The sequence below is a fragment of the Rattus norvegicus genome, chromosome 3 (assembly GCF_036323735.1).
Source record: "Rattus norvegicus strain BN/NHsdMcwi chromosome 3, GRCr8, whole genome shotgun sequence".
NCBI lineage: Eukaryota > Metazoa > Chordata > Mammalia > Rodentia > Muridae > Rattus > Rattus norvegicus.
Genome location: NC_086021.1, coordinates 82,816,086 through 82,836,447, shown reverse-complemented (window position 1 = coordinate 82,836,447; position 20,362 = coordinate 82,816,086). Strand labels below are relative to the sequence as shown.

Genomic DNA, 20,362 nt, shown 5'->3' with positions numbered 1-20,362 from the left:
TTCGCCTGCTGGAGGAGAATAACGAGCTCCCCTCTCCATGCACCCTAGCTAGAGTAACCTCACCAGTACTTCTGGTTGTCTGTCAGCATCATTAGGCAGCTAGGGGAAGGAATTACAAAGCAAGTAGCCATGCAGGTCAACACTGAAGTCACACAGTGAGAGGAGGCTCCTGGATAACCCAAGGATGAGAAGGCCAGACAGGGAGCATAGAGCCCAAGGTTGGAAGGAGCATAGAAAACTGGCCGATTTTCCTTTCTGTCTCTTCCCCATATCCTCTTATTTTGCTCAATAGTGATTTTCACCCTCCAGATTCCAATTAATTACCATGTACAGCATCACATTTCAACCTTAAAACTACGTTCTCTCTCATCTTTGACTCATTTCTCCATGCAGACTGGGACATCATCTGAACCACAGTAGAACTCCAGGGATGTTTAGTGGATGGATGATATATTTATCATATCATATATCTTAATACTGAACCCCTGGCTTCTAATTGTATTTAATAGCAATGGACTTACTGAATTGTGTAGGTAATTTGTGCTTACCAATTTTTTTTCTTTTCTTTTTTTTTCTTCTATTTTTATTTTTAAAAATGGATATTTCTTATTTACATTTCAAATGTTATTCCCTTTCCCGGTTTCCTGTCCATCAGCCCCATAACCCCTTCCCCTCCCCTTCTATATGGGTGTTTCCCTCCGCATCCACCTCCCATTACTGCCCGCCCCCAACAATCCCTTTTGGACATTACCAAAAATACATAATTGGTTTCAAGGTGAAATTGCCTTAAGAACAGCAGTGGATAAAAGAAAGTCCTTTAAAATTCTTGAACAACACCCCCTACTTAATAGGGTAGCACGGGGGCTCTTCCTAGTCACAGCCTTCCTCCAGAGCTAAATTGTTTAAAGACATCGGATGCAGCTTCAGTTTCAGCCTCTTGAAAAGTGTTGGGATGGCTGAACAAATGTCTGATTCTATTGACGTTCCATCTAGAGAACCATCTAGTGTCTAAAATATGATCCAGCCCTGAGCTGCTGCCCCGGAGACCCTGCCGATCCTCGGCGGAAGGCAGCCACGGCGCAGCCTGTGTGCTACTACCTCTCTGTGTCTGGGTCCCTCCACAGCCACCCGTTTGCATCTGATTGCTTAGCCCGTGCAGTTGCAAATTACTTTTTGCTATAGTCAGGGACAGTAATGGCTTTTTAAAAAATATTCATGCAGGTTTGCGGGCCTCACGATCTTGAGTGTACCAAAGAGATGTTTGTTCTTGTTTTGATGTTGAAAATGTTATAGACGGGTAGTGGGGCCAGCTCCGTTAGTTCTCCTATCCGTGGCCCCCGGTTGCCTTCCCGGTTCCCGATAACGGCCACCACCCCATCCGTTTTTATCACCCACCACTTAATGGGCACTGATAGGTTTTGCTTTTCATGTCTGCGTGTTTTCATTAGACGCACCGCAGAGCGCTCAGTCTCGCTACTCTGTAGGTAGTGAGCGTTCCAGCTTCTTCACGCACATGAGCGGGAGAAACGGGTTTCTAAAACATGTCGATGTGTGTGGATGTGCGCGTTCTACTCAAAGTACCAGATGGTCACTTCTAACTTTTACTTTTTTTAGAAAAGAAGAGGCTTATTTGGGACCAATAAATTCTTCCAGGTAAGGGACTCTGGTAGCTGGAGCGTGGCAGGGATTTGGTTTACTTGTTTGTTTTTTTCCTTTTGAAAGCTTTGTTTTGATTATTTTCCAGTGAATCATAATTTTTCCCATCCCCAGACTTTTTTGTGTGTAAATTGAAATAGCATGAACTAAATTGGTCTAAGTAAGTAACAAGCATTCGGTCATTTAAAATTAAATCCTATACTTTTAATAATATTCGTTTATTAACAATTAAATGCCCATGAACTGTCAATTAAATCTTTTAAAATATTGCTTTGGTGTGTAATTGCAATTCTTCCAATAATTTACCTTAATATTGTATATGTGAAGTCATCATTATATTATATATATAAGTAATGTTTAGTTGGTAAATTTAATTACTTGACATTGCAGGGTTTATGAGAATGTCTCTATTATTCTAGGATGCATTTTTTATTCCGGATATTATTGTGTGAATAATAGAATTGCCACTGCTGTATGCCTTTCTGGGGCGATGTTAGGAAGCATCTCCACAGCCCAGGTGCTGAGGAATAGACTCTGTCCAACTTTATCGTCCCAGATCTATCAATGAGCGCACTGGAGTCATTTACAGGAGTGAGCGGAACTCAGAGGTAGCTGAATTACCAGGAACTCTTCCCTTGTAGGCGATACATGGGCGTCTGTGCCCTGTGAGGGGTCCTTCCCACCTCATGGATAACGCCTATAAACTGCACCACTCAAGAGCATCCTGGGCAATTTGCAAACAATTTCTCAACCATGTTCATTGCTTACTCCTTAAGTAATCTTGCGGGAGGGAGAGACCTGGGAGGGAGAGACCTGGGAGGGAGAGACCTGGGAGAGGATAGCACGAAGGCTCGTGAACCCCATAAGCCCCATGAGCCGTGAAGGTTCTCCGTCCCTCCAGGGAGGATCGCAGCAGCTCTGACACTGTGCGCTGGTGATCTTGTCCCTGTGCGCTGTGTGCCCCGTGAAGCAGGTTCACCACAAATAACGGATGTGCCTGGCAGGTCTTACTCTGACTGTAGAGGAAGAGCATCCCACTAGTAAGACCGACAAACAAAAAAAATGTGTATGCTAGTGTCATTCCATCTCACCTTTAGAACGCTGCAGAAGACGTGAAACAAAACTTCGGAATATTATCACTTTCTACGTTTTAAAAATCTGAAAACCTCTTTACGATGCTGCAGATTTAAATCTCGCCCGTACGGTTTAGGCGTTCCAGGTCAGGTGGCAGGACCCGGAGCACCAGCACCTCTTTCAAGGGATCAGACAGGCTGGGCAACCGGAGCATCCACACCCCTTTACATCCTTTAAAATACACGACCAACAAACCATATCTGAATTAGAAACCTGTGCTTGTAACTGTTTTCAGACTCTGTTGCTGAGGGAAACACCCTGGGAAGCAACAGAGGTGGGGGATCCACAGCTATTGCTCCTCTTCGTCCCCACAGGAGAAAACACAACTTTAAAAGAGCAGCCTTTCAATTCTAGGTCACAGGTTTTTGGTTTTTTTTTTTTTTTTTTTTTTTTTTTTTTTTTTCCCAACCGTCCCTGGCTCTGTTTATTCTGGCCTGGGATGAAGCAAAACACTGCGACGTTAGGATGGTGCCGCAGAGGCTACGTGTGTCATTGCAGACCGGAAGCAGGGTGTGAGGGGATCCGGAGCCAGGTAAAGCCTTCGGCACCACGTGCCCAGTGGTCTGCTTACGCCAGCGAGGCCTGTCTCCTTAATGACACCAGTGAAAGATCAAACATGGAGCCCGGGTGGGGCATTTTCTACTGAAGCCATGGGAGGAGAGATCCATTCGGATCTCAGTCTGTTACAGCAGCTGTGTCCTGATGGGCGAGAGGAGAAACCAGAGGCGTTCCTGGAGGCTTTCCTTCTTGCTCTTCAACTCCACCCTGGTCACAGCCTATTGAGCCTTGCCACCTGCGTTAGGGTGGGTCCTCTTCCCCTTAGCTGGTCCTCTCTGGAAAGGGCCCCCCACTCACACACACACACACACACACACACACACACACACACACACACTCACACACACACAGAGAGAGAGAGAGAGAGAGAGAGAGAGAGAGAGAGAGAGAGAGAGAGAGAGAGAGGTGCGCTTCATCCCCTGGGCATCTCTCAGTCCTGACTGGCATTTGGGGTTCACCACCAAAATAGACGTCATCCACGAGAAAGATAGAAGGGATTAAGACAAGGGGTGAACATGGGTGCTTTCTGAAAATCCTTGTAAGGAGACCAATCATGTTCCAGTGGAAGCTAGAGTGTGTGAGGCAGCGGGGAGAGACTCTGAGATGGCTAGCTGTAAGTCGTTCGAACGAAGGTAGCAAACCAGGAAACCGGGAAGCCCTTAAAGCTGCTGTCCCAACTGAATGGCCTCTGAGGAAATCTAGGATTGTACACACTGCAGAAGCCAAGTCTGGTGCCGGTGTCTTGCATGGACCTCCTTAACATGCATTGGGATGCGGGTGGCTGGGGACTTGTCTGCCTCTGTGTTTGGAGTGTTCAGCCATGACTTTCCCTTAGGGATGGAGAAGAGGAAGCAATGTTTTCAGGCTGAGGTCATACCAGTGTCAGATTTGAACAGGACACAGTTATATTAGGAGTTCTTAGAAAAAAGAATTTAAGGGGAATGTTTCTATTCAGGGATTGTGTTGGATCCACCCCTAATGATCTCGGCTTAATAAAAATCTTAAAGTAGAATGCTTTAAGTTCGTATTTTATGTGTGCTGATGTGTCATTCCACAGGTAAAACCAGGATACGTGCGTTTATTTTAAGCAATGGACAATTTTATTTTTAGGATTATTTTTAAATACATTTTTAAAATGAGGGATTGGGGGAAATGTACATTGTAGATATGGCTTGCAGGATATTATTATTTATGTCTTTTCAAAAGCACCTTGCAGAAGATGAAGCATTAGTGTAGACCTCCAGCATAGGTGAGCACGGTAGCATGCATGAATTAGTGTATGGCAGACACCCACACAATGTCACTACTTGTGTTTCACACATCAACAGGAAGTCTAAGAATAAAAACTATCTCAGCAAAAGGCTCTTTTATTAACTTTAAAATCGGGGGCATTTTAATGCTGCCAATTAAGTTATTAGCCTGTTTTATTTTTAAGCCCAATACAAACTGCTGTGCTAATATATCCATAGGGGCCATCAGAAAGTGTTCAGATGTATGCATCTGCAGATAAAATAAATACCCAGTGTCTTCTTCCCTGGTCTTACGGGATTTACTTTGCCTGCTCATGGTTTGTTTTCGCCCAGCCTCGTTCTGTTTTGTCTAATTCTCATGCGGTAAAGTCGAGGTCTGTCAAGGTAGGACGGTGGCAATGCTTGACTAGCAGTGATAAAGCCCTAGGTCAGGATGTGAGGCCGTTTCTACCACTCCAGAGAATGTACATTCAAACCACCACTCCTCAGTGGTAATTCATTTACTGTCACTTCTCCCAACTCTTAAACTTGTAACAAAGAGCAGGCTAATTCAACGACTTTGAAGTTTTAATTCTGGAGAATTTCAGACACGAGTACACTGTATTTACCTAGTTTCTACTCCTCCCCCCACTGACTTCTCGGGTGCTCCCCATCCCCGTTGAATGTCCCTCATAACAGCAGTAATTCTGCCCTCTTTTGTGCTCTGTATAAGCTCTCCTAGGTGCTAATGCTGTACTTCGTTGATTTACAGGCATGATCAGCGATGGTGTTTATTTCTTGTCTCTCAAATGTCATCAAGTAATCCAATGTTAGACTCTGAGCTGGGGAGATTTCCTAGGTGACGGTGTCAGTTGACCTGTCCTTGTTCGAGTCACACCTGTTGATGAGTAGCTCTTGGCTTCTCGTCTGCATTGTTCTGTGAACCTCCAGTTGTCTGATTTTAATGCTGGGGATTAGCTCGTGGGCCGGGCGAGAGAATCCCCACCTACTCCTTTTATCTGCTTTGCAAATAGAATCCTTACTTTTCCTAAGCGTGACGGCTCTACACCATGCGTTTTTCCGTGGCTGAATACTTTTATTACTGTATATTTCCCCAAATATGTATATTTTATATGCAAGCCAAAAGGAGTCACAGGCTATAAATCAAAACCTTGCTTGTGATCAATATTTAAACAAGGATTGCGTATTAGCCAATCTCTTACATGCATCTGAGTGTGTTCATTTGTAATCTACTTTCCAGAACAGTGAGTTTCGATCCATAGAACGTGAAAGCTAATAAATTATTTTAAAATAAAGAGTACACACTTTCTGATCTGTAGTGAGAGCCTGACATTTACAACTTGGCCGTAAATCAAAACCTAAGAAGTTAAATATATCTGTGGTAACTGTCACTGAGGTCATCCGAGACCGGTGGAGCATTATCGCTTCCTCCACGGAAAACTAACAGCTCAATTTTAACGCTAACACGCGGGACTTTGGTTTTCTGAGAGTAGACTCTGAGATAGCTCATGCCTTCTTTCACGGACCCTGGATCGCGAGGCATGTGGTGATTCTCTTGTGGTCCTCTCCGCGTTACCACTTCAAACAGGTTTGTTTTGCTTATGTTTTTATTCCCAATCCCGGAGACAAGAGTGTTACTGATGAGTGAGAGTCTTTGGTAGCCTCAGCCGGGAACTAGGAGTAGTTTCTGCTCGTCTTGCCCACAGTGCTGTCTCTCCTTTGAAGGTGATTTTGACTTTTTGTTTTTAATCATTTGCTCTTCAGATGGACCCCGTGCAGAAAGCAGTCATTAACCACACGTTTGGAGTCTCCATTCCCCCAAAGAAGAAACAAGTTATCTCTTGTAATGTCTGTCAGCTTCGCTTTAACTCGGATGTAAGTACCACCTTTGTGTTGCTCTCTGAAGTGTGTGGAGCTGATGCTGATTGGTCTGAATACGAATAAGCCTCTTCACGCATGCGCGCTCTGTGGCAGCTGAGCGCTGCTTCCTCCTGGCGGTTGCCAAGTGACTTAGATTCAGTGCTTCAAATTCCAACGTTAGGACGAGTGGTTGATCCTGAAAATGAAGACACTCTCTGCACAGACAGCCTTGCCTGTACAGTTCTATACTTGATCCCATCAATTCTATTTCCTTATCAAAAATACTTGAAAATTAGAACATGCGAAACAGAATTCAGTGAATGCTGAGGGAGACCATTGTTATCTTTGACAGGAACTAACACGATTCATGCATGTGTTCAATCTTACTAAAAACTTATTGTACAAGTTATTTTCCATTTCATAGAAATGTAGGGAAAATTATTATAACTAGCCAACACAGACATTCTGTTAAAAAGATACCAAGCAGAGGATAAAATCTAAGGAGATTTTTAAATGTATATATATATATATATATATATATATGCATATATATGCATATATATATATATATATATGCAAAATAAATAACAATAGACATTTGGTATTATTCAACTACCAGATAAGGTCAGTTACCACTGCATATGGGAATCTGAGGACTGCATCTTGGCTGTGGAATTTCCCAAGCTTCTGAACTCAAAAAGGCATTTTGCAAAAAAGCAGATTTAATGTGCTTTTAGAAATACAAAGAGAGAGAGAGAGACATCCTTCTTCACAGATAACATGGTGTGACATTTTCGCAATTCTACACAGTAAGGACAACGGAATTACACTACTGGAAAAGAAGAGAAGGGGGTCAGGATGTGAAAAGTTCTATTTAGTGTGATTCCCACCAAAGTCTAGTGAACGCTCAGTACCTCATAAAATGAATTTAAATGAACCTGAGTAAACAGAGGGAAGTAGGATGCTAATTCATTTGACACCTCCGCCTCCCTGAGCTATCAGTACTCCCCAAAGAGAGCAGCAGAGTGAATATGCCCAACCCCCCCAACCTTCCCTTTTGTTAAAAGTCAGCCACTTAGCCAGCCACACATAAGAAAGAATGAAAAATCCTTACATGCATAAATTTCAAAGATTTTTATACTTCATGATTTTATTACTTACTATAAAATTTACAGTAATCAATTGAAAAACCACTCCATCTTGGAGCTGGATAGATAGCTCAGTGGTGAAAAGTACTCGTTGCTTTTGCAGAGGATCTGGGTTCCATTCCCAGCACCATCCAGAACTCCAATTTCAGGAGAACTGGCACCCTCTACTGGCCATCATGGGTACTGCACACTAGTGCATTTGCATCCATACAGGGAAAACACCCATACACATAAAGTTAAATAAATCTTAAAAACCTTACCCATTAGAACTTCTCAAGCCCTATTTGTCATTCATAAATGCTATCAATACCTTAGTACTTTTTATATAACTTGATAGCATTTGTTTATGGACCTATATCTAAATGCAAGTATCTTTCCGTTTTTCTTACATACAGATAACAAATTTTTCTCTGCCTTTGCTTGTTTAGTTTTTACAGTGTTCATGAACGTGTATGTGTGTGTTAAATGTGCATGTGTGTACAGGCATGCATGCACACATGTGAGAAAGAGTGAGAAGGTCAGAGGTTGATATCAGGTGTTTTCCTCAACACCCTCCCCCCTTTTTCTTGTGACGGGGTCTCTCGCTAAACCTTGAGCTCATCTTTTTGGCTAGATTATCTGGCCAGTGAGCTCCAGAGATCCGATTGGCTCTGCTCCCCAGAACAGGGCCACCACTCCTGACACTTCCATGTATGCTTAGGCCCTCATGCTTGCAAGGCAGACGACACTTTACCCTCCAGCTACCTCTCCACGTCACATTACAGTGCTTCACTCACAAGCTACTCTATCAACATAGAGCGTTCCTTAAATCCCTTTGTTTGCAAATGTGGTAGACAAAGATGCTTATATACTCTTAATATGTTCCCTACATCACAAAGGGGAAGTCAGTTAGCAGATGGGATTAAAGGTGGCACCATCTGTCTCGATCACCCACCACATTCTCGTATGCCCAGTGTACTGGGCTCCTTAAAAAGGGAAGGAGACAGAAGAAGCAGTCATTGATGCTCCATTATGAGGAGAATTTGTTTGCTCACTGACGCCTTTGTAGATAAAGGAAGGTTCCAAAAGCCAAGGAGTGTGCACAGGTTGCAGAAAGCCCCACGAGGGAAGTCAGTTTTACAGATGTGGTCATTTTAGCCCAAAAAGATACATATCAGGGGCTGGGGATTTAGCTCAGTGGTAGAGCGCTTGCCTAGCAAGTGCAAGGCCCTGGGTTCGGTCCCCAGCTCCGAAAAAAAGAAAAGAAAAAAAAAAAAGAAAAAAGATACATATCCCATTTCTGATGACCAACTACAAGATAATACATTTGTGTTGCTTTTAGCTTGCGATGGTCTCCTGTGAAAGCGGTAGAAAGCCATGTCATCAGCCTCTGTGCCCGTGTCCCGTACTCTGTTACTTAGCACCCAACAGCAGTCTGTGTGTGTGTCCCGTGGCCGTTTGTTCTAGGTGAGCGTGTGGGGTGTCTCCTGTTTAGGAGTGCTGAGTGTATTTTCATAGTCAGTACTCAGCAGAACTAGGATCCGGGGGCCTTGCCTCTAAATCTGCAGGTGCGCCTACAGTACTATTTCATCACTTGACTTTTGTCCAAGGGTTGACTGGACCCCTCCTGGATGGTGGTGGGACATTCCGAAGAAGCAGCTTCTACCAGCAGATGATATCACTGTGTCTGTCTGGAGTCTGTCCTTACACAGAAAACTAGGACAGGTTGCCGGTCTCCCACTCATTGAGTCCTGGAGGGCCAGGGGCGGTGACACACACCTTTATCCACACTCAGAATGCAGAGGGAGCGGGGACAGGTCCCTCAGAATTTAAGGACAAACAGGCTACATAGACACTGTCAAATAAATAAATAAATAAATAAAATTTTAAAACAGTTGCTGAGCACAGACTTACATTCTGGTTCTGGTTCTGAACTTGGAAAATGATGCCCACACTGCTGGCCTTGGTTTTCTCTTCTGTGACAGGAACTAAATGGACCTGTCCAGCTCTGTGATTAAAAACAATCTCCATGGCATGGCCATTAGCAGAACAGGACAAACACATCTGCCTTACAGATAGGACAGCTAAGACCTCAGAATTCTACTTCCTACTGTGTCACAGAAGCCAGGTATGGTAGTACACACCTACAATCCCAGAACTGAGGAGGAGGAGGAGGACGAGGATGAGGACGAGGAAGAAGAGGAGGAGAAAGAGGAGGAGGAGAAAGAAGAGGAAGAAGAGGAGGAGGAGGAGGAGGGCCAGGAGTTGAAGGCCAGTCTTGTCTAAAGAGCAGGTGTGAGGCTTGTATAACATGAGACCCTGTTTGAAAAACCAAAATACAAAACAAACCAACAAAGTAAAAAACTTACCTGCTCCATGGGTCACTTGGGGGTGGTGTGAGACTCTTCTCTCTACACTGCAGAGCCTCTCACCCCTGTGGTTCGTGCTCCCTGTCATCCATTTTTTTCGAGTGCATTAGCACGGGCACGACAGCTGCACATGAGTTAGCGGAGGACCATCGGCTTCCTGTCACCGCTCACCAGCTCTGAGGAGAACAAAGACAGTAATGAGATTTCTGAGTCATGCTTAGATACTAGGCAATAGAACCGCAAAAATCTGGATGGCAAACTTAGAATTGTGACATCTATGCGTTCCCAGTGTTTAGTGATGGCGCTATAATCTGCATAACTGAGCTCTCTAACTGAGCATTTTTTATTGGGGGAGAAAGTTTATTATTTTATAATTACCCTATTTACATTTTAATGCAAGAATTAAGAAGATGCCCATCCTTATTTCCTTTAATAACATTTCTAAATCAGCCTGAGACTGAATTGGCTTCAGTCGTCAGTGTAGAAAATACGTTTATTGAAAGATCTGGAAGGCAAATTTGCACAGTAAACAGGCTGCACTCCACGGTGCTCCATAACCCACATAAAACATACCAGGGTAGGCCTCTCGCAGTGAAGCTCGGAGCGACCTAGTTTAAGGGTTCCGCAGCCCCCTCTGTCCAGCTTTGATCGTCTCAGTAGAATCCCACTGTTGGGAAGGGAAAGACTACAGCTTTGTTTACACAATGCAGCCTTATGTAAATGAGTGAGCATTAATCACAAACATTTCCCAAGTGAACCTTTACAAATTGACAGCATTAACTTTGCCAGAGGCAGACACTGCCGTCCAGGAAAAATACAGTCTCCAAAAGTCCTAGACCTTTGCACAGATAAGTGCAGACGCCAGCTCCTCTCTCCTCCTCATCTTCGTCTCTCCTTTGATCCCAAACTAGGGTAAGCCAAACTTGGGTTGTCATGCACCTGCATGTTCCTTCTACAACTGGAGGATGACTGTAGATTGATGAACCTGAGTAGGAATCCTTACCTATGAGCTGGAAACCGCCATCTCCAGGGATGAGCCCAGTCCTCAACCCTGGGAAATGAGCTAGCGTACGCTTTGAGAATAATACCTTGAGGCGGCCATTCTTTTCCCTTTTTGGATAGTTCGGAAGTTGGGAGGTCACAAATCATTAATTTGCATATTCATTTCAGTTCACTGGAGATTAGCAGTAGAAGGATCATAAATGCAAATGGAGTTTCATGTAGCATCAGAGCGGAGCAACTTGGTTTTTTTTTTTTAAGTGTTTAAAAACAGATGACATCATCATCTTCCTCCTCTTCCTCTTCTTCCTCCTCTTCCTCTCCCATATTATGATCGTCACATAACCCAGTTCACTGTGAGCGATCTTTGTCTCACCCAGATCCCCGTGCTTCGTGGGGAACCAGGAAAAAGAGCACAGCGCTCTAATCGAGTTCTGCAGACTCTGATTCAGGAATCGACCCTAAAATTTTTGGAATTGGTCCTTAAGGCCACAAATCGTGAAGCATGAGATAGTACCCCCTGATGCTAACTAATGCCATAGGCTTTCATTACTAACATGGCGCCACCCCTTCGGCATTGCGAAGTCTACAGCACTGCTCTTTTGCATAGCATCTTCAACGCTGACTCCCATCATAGCCCGCATTCTCTTCATCTTATTTACTTTATGTGTTTGGGGGTCGGCGGGTTTTCTTGATTTCTGGGCGGGTAACGGTGCCGGCTTTGGTTTAGCCAGTATCTCTTGATTTTTAGCCCTCTGTCTTTCATGCTGTGCTCTGTGCCTCCCTGTCTGGGGATGTAAAGAGGTGACCTCATGCCATTTCATTGATTGACCTCAGAATATTATAGACAGACAGGAAACTAAAGGTTTGCTTCAAGGATAAAATGGTAGGGAGGTCAGCCATTCGTGTGAACATTTTCCAGGGTGACCTCACTCTCCTATTCTTGACTACAAACCTGTGACATTTCAAAAAATCACAGTCACTCAGAGATCGGTGGCAATTCCCAAGACTGCGGCAAGCAGGTGATTGGTGCTTGTGCAAACCTGGCACCCCCACTTTGCCTCTCTCATTTTGCTTCCTTCATTTGGCCCAGATTGTGCCCTCCGGTCTTTGTGCCTGTTCTCTCCTCCCTGCCCTGTTGTAAGTCTTATTCTCACCTCCTGATTTCCTTTGCATATAAAAATCTCACAGTGTCATTGCTCCTGCCTTCTGTAAGCCATCTTCACCCATGCGACATTTAAGGAACCTTCCTTCCTTCTGTGTCTGCTAGAGGCACGGGCAGTCTCTGCAGCCCACCCAACAGAATCCTCCACCGTCATGAGGTTGGCCACAAAGCCACAGCTCTGGGCTCCGCATAAATTTCTTTCCCACATGCTGTCAGTGGGTCCCCCCATCTCTTGGCCACCAGACCTGACCGTCCTTCTCCACCAGCTGTCATTTTGACACCACCAAGTCCCTGCAGCAGCTGCCCTTCCTAGGAAATCAAATCACCCAAGAGCTGGAACCTTGTTAGGCATAACCTCAGAAAATGTCCCTTTTAGCAAAACCAGTGCAAGGCATGCTGCCTTGCATGGACTTTATGAAAGTCGGGTACCATTCAGGATTGACATCCTTGAGCTATCTTTTCTTTCTGAAATATGACTTCCCTGTTCTTTCCAAACCATTACATTGCTTCTTCCTTCCTTCTCCACAGTCTTGCCTTCTCCTCCGATGCCTTTTCTCTTTCCTCGTCCTCTGACCCAGTGGAGTAACAAACGCTCTGCCCTCCCTATCTGTCTTCAGCATTGCTAGCGTTTTTAGTTAAGTCTTTTCTTTCCTTAAGCAGATTCTTTGCTTTCAACTTGGAAAATATATCCTCTGATGTTTGACTCTCCCCAACGTAAGGTCACTGTCACGTGAGTCCATCCAACTTCTAGACAAGCGTCAAGGCTATGCATTAACCGTTCCCAGCCCCGTGTGTATGCATCTAACTACACACATCTACTCTGTTGCTCTTGACAGCCCTTGGGATTGACAGCTGCTGCTCTGTGGTTTTGTTTGTGTAAACGCCTATGAATTACGTAAAGTAGGCCTTCTATACTCAGGGGATCCACAAACATGGCGGATGTCCTCCCCGACTCCCTTGCACACATCTGTACTAAAAAACGCATGCCGTTCTCCTTGACTTCATTCCCTAAACAATACAGCACAATTGCATAGAATTTATATTTTAATGATGGTGTCAACATTCTGGAGATGACTTTAGGAGAATATAGGAGGCTATATTCAAATCCTGTGTCATTTTATATACGGAACTTCTGCAGTCACAGATTCTGGCACTCAAGGAAAGCTTCTGGGACTATCCCTCCCCCCCCCCCATGAACTCAAGGAGTGGCTACACGTACATCCGCGGCTAAGTTGCACGCACTCGAGAGCACTATTATATGTTACCTGTGCTAACAGAGCTCCTACTGAACAAACAAAAAGAGACATGAAAGTCGCTCCTCCCTCACTGGAATGTGGATCTGTGGTGTGGCGATGAAGGGGTTGGACTTCCGAGGAACTTGGCAGCAGGTGATTAAGTCGAGAGATACTGCAGGGATCCTGGGCTCACTGCCGATCCAGGAGCCGCAGTGCTTACTATGAAATTTACATCTGCGATTAAGCTGTAGGAATTATTAGAAAAATTAACACGGTAAGTTTGAAGATGCAAACAATCCTGTGAGAACAAAGGTGTGATGCCCCGAATAGAAGGGATCAATAGCGTCCAGTAGAATCCAGAAAGGGAGAGCTAGCCTTGTCAAACATTTTACATTTTTCCCCATAAATAAGACTATTTATATTGATTCTTAGGTTTGGAGGGTAGCGAAGCAGATAGGAGGTAATTAAAGGCATAAATCTCCAGGGTCTAAGAAGGTAATTCTCTGTTTCTCAGACAGAGCCGACAAAATGATGAACAGTTTTTGCCTCAACATGACAGAAATATGGCGTGATTACATGGAACAGGGACACGGGGTGCTAAAAGTTTTCTTCAATAGCCGCCATTAGGCCGAGCTCTTAAGAGTTCAGTCACCTCTTTGAGGTGCATAGTAGCTACTCATTAAATTCTTTAGAACCTCACTTCCATGGTAGCATAGTCTGAGAATGTGAACACAGCTGTCCCTTCTATTTTAAATATACATGGAGAACCTAGGACTGATTTTTAAACGTACCACTCAGGGCTGGAGGGATGGCTTCCTCCAGGAAAGCATCTGCCACACAAGTATGAGGACCACAATTTGACACCAGTTTGTAATCCCAGTGCCAACGGGTCTGAGACACCCAGAAGCTTAGTTCTGAGTTCAGTGATAGACCCTGTACCGAGAGAGAGAGAGAGAGAGAGAGAGAGAGAGAGAGAGAGAGAGAGAGAGAATATATTTGCCACTGGGAGAAATAGACTATATTAAAGGAACAGGCTTTTTGTTGTTGTTGTTTTATTTTGTTTTGTTTTGTTTTAAAGTGAGCATACCAACTTTTAGAGACCAGTCAGACCCCATATTGAAATCAGGCATCATACATGACTTAGTATTTTTCTGGTTTAATTGTAGAGATGCCTCTCATGACATGGAACCATAGCATTCACTCGTCTCCAGCCATATTTGGTGGCGGTGCACAGAATGCAAATGTGCACGTTGGAATGAAGGGACCAACACCCACCCTTGCTCATCAGGGTCCATTCTCCAGAGAAACCCACTGGCACCTCTGACTCACTGTCAGCTGTGGGCTATTCCCAGTGAGCGCCTGGCTAATCAGATATTAATACAGCTTAAAAAAAAACATTGGACACGTTACTGCTCACTTCCCAAATTCTTCAGTGAGTGGCCCTTTAAGTAAACAACCTTTTCTCGTTAATCCCTTAAAAGCTTCCCCAAGCCTGTTATTGGTGGTTTCCCCTAAGGTTTCCATGCCACCTGGGCCTTGGGGAAGACTGTTGAGTCTTCCTGCATTCACTTCTTCCCCGGATATAAATTTCCTCAGTTAAGACTGACTCCAGAATCGTTAACAATAAGGAAAGGCCTCACGTGATTTCTGTGGCCTGGGATTTCGGCTACACATGCATTCGATATGTAATTAAGGACAGATAGGAATTCTAAGCTGAGCACACGTAGACTCGGTGTGATTAGCAGCTGGTCTCACGTAGATATCTGGGCTTTACCTTAGGAAGCATTTGGTTTCCCGTAGCTCCTCCGCACGATGCTTTATTAGACGGTTGGCTAGACTCCTCGCCATCTTCACAGCGAGAAATGGAAAGAATTATTTATGTATGACCCATGCAGAAGAAAAATATGGTTAGGAGTTTGTATGCTCCACTGCTGGAGGAAGAGGGGTACCTTGAGACAGTTTGGAACATTCTGCAAGAAAAGGGCCTTTTAGCTAATTTTGCCTCTCGGCAGCTCCTTGAGTAACATGGGAGCGTTTTGCACTGTGGGCCGAAGGACTTGGCGTCTGTAGCCAAGCAAGGCCGTGGGAACCTTCCATGTGCATCAGGAAGGGTGGAAGAGGACAGCAGAGAAAGGATGATTGTTTCAGCTGGTTTCTAAAATATAGAAGCTGTGTGAACAGTGGAATTGAGGGGGGTTCTTCAAGGACAGAAAAGCAACTAAGAAAAAAAGAACTATCAAAATGTAAATTTTTAAAAAATCCAATAAAAGAAAAAACCTATCAAGACAGTCCCTGCCTCAAAAGGAAGGTCTGAGCAGTTACCACCCAGACTTGGTCATCTACATTTTAAGGCTGCCGAACTGTATGGTGGTGCTAACTGCAGCAGAATGCTGGACAGAACAGAGCCTTGGCTGGGGTAGCCTCCAGTGGAACACTGGTGGGTCCCACCTCCCTGTCTGCTGCTACACCAACACTCTGCACACACGGTATCTGGAGTTGCACACAGGTGCACAGAGGTCGGGACTCGAGGGAAATAAAACATAAAAACTATGTAATTCTGTACATAGGGCTCAGCCAAGCTTGTGACAGTGGCTCATGACTTCCGTTCTAGCACTCGAGAAGTAGAAGTAGCTGGATCTCTGTGGTTTTTGAGGCTAGCCTGGACTGCGTATGGAGCACCAGGCTAGCCAGAGTATTTAGTGAGATCCTGTTTCATAAAATCAAGCAAAACAACAAAACCCAAATATGGCTTGCTACGTATGTGGTCCCTGCGGTCCTCGGATAGGCAAGAGGGAATCCATGGCCTCCCAGAATTATGTAGAATATTTTTTTATTTTCATTTCTGAAACCACAAGACAAGTGACTGATCTTTCTCCTGGGGAGGGGGGATATTCCACATGTTCCCATGTTCTAGATCTTAATAAATTTTAGGAACTAATATTTCATCTTACCTTAACTTTTTCTCTTCTTCCTCACTCCCTTCCTTCTTTTCTTTCTCTTTCTCCCTCTTTTCACTGGCAGTAGTGGTGAGCCCAGGGTCTCATACAAGGCAAGGCCAACTGAGCTAAATCACTACTGTGTGCTCATGTAAATCCAAAAGCAAGAGAACAAAACCTCTCTACCTCAACCCTCACCCCTGTTTTCTCTCTCTCTCTCTCTCTCTCTCTCTCTCTCTCTCTCTCTCTCTCTGAGAGTATATGCTGTGTTCACTGCTCAGACAACCAATCTCTGCCCTGGGCTTTGAGACTGGTTCAGAGCTTCCTGTTTTCTGTTGCCATCTGATTGTAAAGTGTGTGTTCACAGTGCTAACAGTGGTGAAACCAGGCCACAGGAAAGCAGGATGAGACTTACCAGGGAGAAGGGTTTGACCTGGAGAGGAGAGAGAGGGGTTGGATGAGAGTTGGAAATGACTAGAACTCACTCTATACACACATGAAACCCCACATGATCACCCCTCCCACATCAAGAGAAAGCAAAGGGAGGATGCAGACAAGGACCCCGGAAAGCAGCTGCCCACACAGCCCGAGTGGTCATTGACGCAGTTTTAACTGAGTGCACCTTGATTTTTTATGTCTGTGACCTCACCATTAGCGTTACTGAACAGAGATGTAACAAGGGGTGTGGTCTGGCCATAACAAGTAATAATTCTCTTCCAGTATTCGTGATGTGTCTAATGACCATTGCAGATGGTTTGTACTGTTGCCAGTGGTCTGTAGGACATAGATATTTTTAAAAGAAAAAAAGTAGTGGGCCTCATGGGTAACATTTTTTTTTGCAAATGTAACAAGAAATAAATTTTAATTTTAAATAAGACAGTAAAAAGTGAGGGAAAAGCAAATAACTTGTGCCTTCTAATCACATGGATACATTCAGGAGGGAAAAAAAAAACCCTTCAAACAAATTTCCTGTAGACACATAAAATTTAAAAAGTTAAAATGCTCCAAGATGTCTTTCTTGGCCTTTAAAATCTCTGTGGTATTGTGTGTTCATATCAGATCTATGGTTGCAATGCCACAGCATGAGTGGCAGAGGTTTGCAGATTTGAGCCCATCTGAAATCAGTCAGGAAAGATTGCATGTAGTGGAGTCAGTGTGAACTTGGAGTACTACTCAGAGTGTAAGTTCTCTGTATTATCTCGGCATAGTTAACATAGTTAAAAAATAAGTAACAAAATGGGCTTATTTTACACACGTGCACACACATGCACACACACACGCACACGCACAGACACACACACACAATTAAAACTTACTAGGTTGTACAGCTCAGTAGTAGAACACCTGCCTCACATGCCCCAGACCTTGGGTTCTGGCCCCATGCTGTGTGAGAGGGCATCACACACAAGAATAACCACTGCACTTACTTAGGACTTAGGCTAACAACAAAAGAACCTTACCAAGGAAGACTGTTTCAGTTCTGTAATTTATAGTTGCCACCATGGGGGCTGGAGAGGTGGCTCAGCAGTTAGGAACACTTGTGGTCTTACAGGAGAACATCTTTGGCTCCCAGCGCCCACGTGATGGCTCCCAGCCATGCATGACTCCAGTTCCAAGGGTCCCAGTGCCCTCTTCTGACCTCCCAAGTCATCAGGCACATATATGATACATATATACATACTTCATACACATAGCATAGGATGTTTATCTAAAACCATACTGCCAGCATATAATGAAAATGCAAAGTAGACTGGTTTTAGCCAGTTTTCTCGTTTAAATTATCTTCAGATCATCCAAATCCTTTCCCTCTGAGGGCCACTTAGGACCCTGCCTTCAGTGCGCCCCTGAGGACTGGTGTTCATTCCATAGGAATGAACTCTGGATCTGCTTACGCCCACGTTCACTTAGAGAGAGAGAGGGAGATGCAGAATATTGACTTGGGATCACAGACTTCCTTTTGTCTTTGATCCATCTGCTAAATGCTCCCAGAGAGCTGACTAACTTATACCATTGGCTGAGCTCAAGATGACCACTTGGGTTTTGCTCTGAAAAGAGCTATCATTCTGTATTATGAGGGACACGCACAGAATCCTTCTGTGTGGTGATTTGGGAGTTGATGTCATAGCCATTTAGTAATGTCAGTTTCTGTCATCTTTTCCTAGTGCCATTTGGGACGCCTAGAACACTAGATTCTGAAGGAGCCATTAATAATTGGTTAGGGTTTTGTAACTGAAATGGTTTAAGCCCACAGAATGCCCCTCACATACTTTTAAACTAAAAATACCATTTTGTGTCTAGTCTATACGTTTACACAGATGGTCAGAGAACAGAACGTTCATTAATCTTTGTAAGTCACGAGGAAATGACAGATCTCCACATGTGTAAAGTGCCACGACAGGTAGTTACAGGTATAAAATCAAAAGGAAAAGTTAGAAAAATTTAAAAACTGAAGATCTGACCCAACTCTCGAGCTAGCTTGATGGAGATTTGCAGACTGAATCATTTTCATTTGCATGCATGTCCATTTTTATAAATGTGATACTTGCTTGTTACCTTGGATTATATTAACCAGGGATCTTCGGTAATGCGGGTGTGTGATGTATGAACTGCATGTTTGTTGGTTGGTTCCAAGTTCTTACTTCAAAGATAGTGCGCGTGAGTCTGGCAAAGGGGAATCGAAGCCTGGCTGGTAACCAGTAGTGAAGACTTCTTAAGTCCACGTGTTTACTTACATGCACTGAAACATAAGCAGTGGTACCAGGCCAGTGCCTGCAGCCGATTTTAACAAAGTGCTTCATCTCTGGCAGCCAACAGCCTTAAAAAGAACTGTCCTTCCTGCCTTTTCTCCAGCCAGCAACATCTCTAAAAGTGTGGTCTTTGGATCTTCTATACACTACTGAGAATTCCCCCAGCCCACAGCCGTTTAGTAACGGCTTCTGCCATTCTTGCTTTTAAGGAACACTAGTGATTTTGTTTAAACAAGATAATGTCACCTAACATCCTCAAAATTTGGGGTCCTGACTGTGTCAGTCTTTTCTCCAGCTCCTGCCTCTGCCCTTGTTGCTGCCATCCTGCAACTGTAGTAACTTTGATCACCCTAAAGAGGACTCACCTCACCTTCCCACCCCTCGCCCTCTGGGTCTAGTTCCTGCACGTCTTTCAGGCCTTTAAATATTTCTGACTCGCTGTTTTCCATTGGCTGTATTAAATGTGTCTTAATTAGAATATATATTTATTTATAGAACTATTGGTTTATACACACACACACACACACACACACACACACACACACACACACACACGCATGCACACGCACGCACATTGATGATGATGGCAGGACAGAAACTAAATCCCTTTTGCAGTCTCTCTGGTACCTAGGTCAGTGTGAGGGAATGATTCTAAAGGGATCGTAGGAGTTACCAAATCCATGCTTTATGGTAAAAACTGGACTTAACATGACCTTAAAGGCTACCTCCCTAAGTCTGCTTTTACTCCAGATCACCTCTAGGCATTAGAGCAAATAGTGAGGGTCTGTCTGGCTTTGAATCCACCCCTGAGAAGGCTGTCTTGATCTAGGCTTGGGGCTTCCTTCATTGATCTACAATACGCTGATGAAAAGCCTGTTCTTTTAATCTTTCATTCAAATCCAAGATCTTCTGTAGAAGTTTGGACCAGTTCCTCTCAGCCTTATGCTCCCAGAAATGAAACTTAGAATGTATTTACAGATACTTTGGCAGTGTAGCGAGGCTCTTCTCTGACTAGATCATAACCCATCCACTCTAAGCTACATTCTGCCACGTGGCTGGTTACCTGTGCTCAGATATCATGTGTCGCTCGCCTCACGTCTTCCCAAGTGAATCTGGCTCTATCCCAGAATTCTTTCTCCTCCTGGATGTCCCACCTCCTATTTCCCGCCTAAGCCATAGGCCATCAGATCGATTATTGGTAGGCACCATATCCATACAGACATGAGATGTTCTCCCCACAGTCTTCCATTTCTGACATTGTGATTGAGCGACAGTAACTTTCCGACTTCTCTGTAGGCTCCCACCGATCTCACTTGCTTCATGTGG

At 44.2% G+C, this 20,362-nt stretch overlaps 1 protein-coding gene across 17 annotated transcripts in view; it reads left to right on the top strand.

Annotated features, from left to right (window-relative positions):
* The window catches only part of Zfp385b (zinc finger protein 385B), a 378,470-nt gene that overhangs the window by 304,409 nt on the left and 53,699 nt on the right, over positions 1-20,362 (top strand). For 9 of the 17 annotated variants that reach the window (XM_017591701.3, XM_017591700.3, XM_017591703.3 and 6 more), the window contains 2 exons: positions 1,615-1,653; positions 6,363-6,473. In XM_017591701.3, the coding sequence (XP_017447190.1) occupies positions 1,615-1,653; positions 6,363-6,473 (150 nt within the window). The remainder of the gene's footprint in view (positions 1-1,614; positions 1,654-6,362; positions 6,474-20,362) is intronic. The other 8 variants (NM_001107736.2, XM_017591702.3, XM_063283636.1 and 5 more) reach the window with 1 other exon arrangement.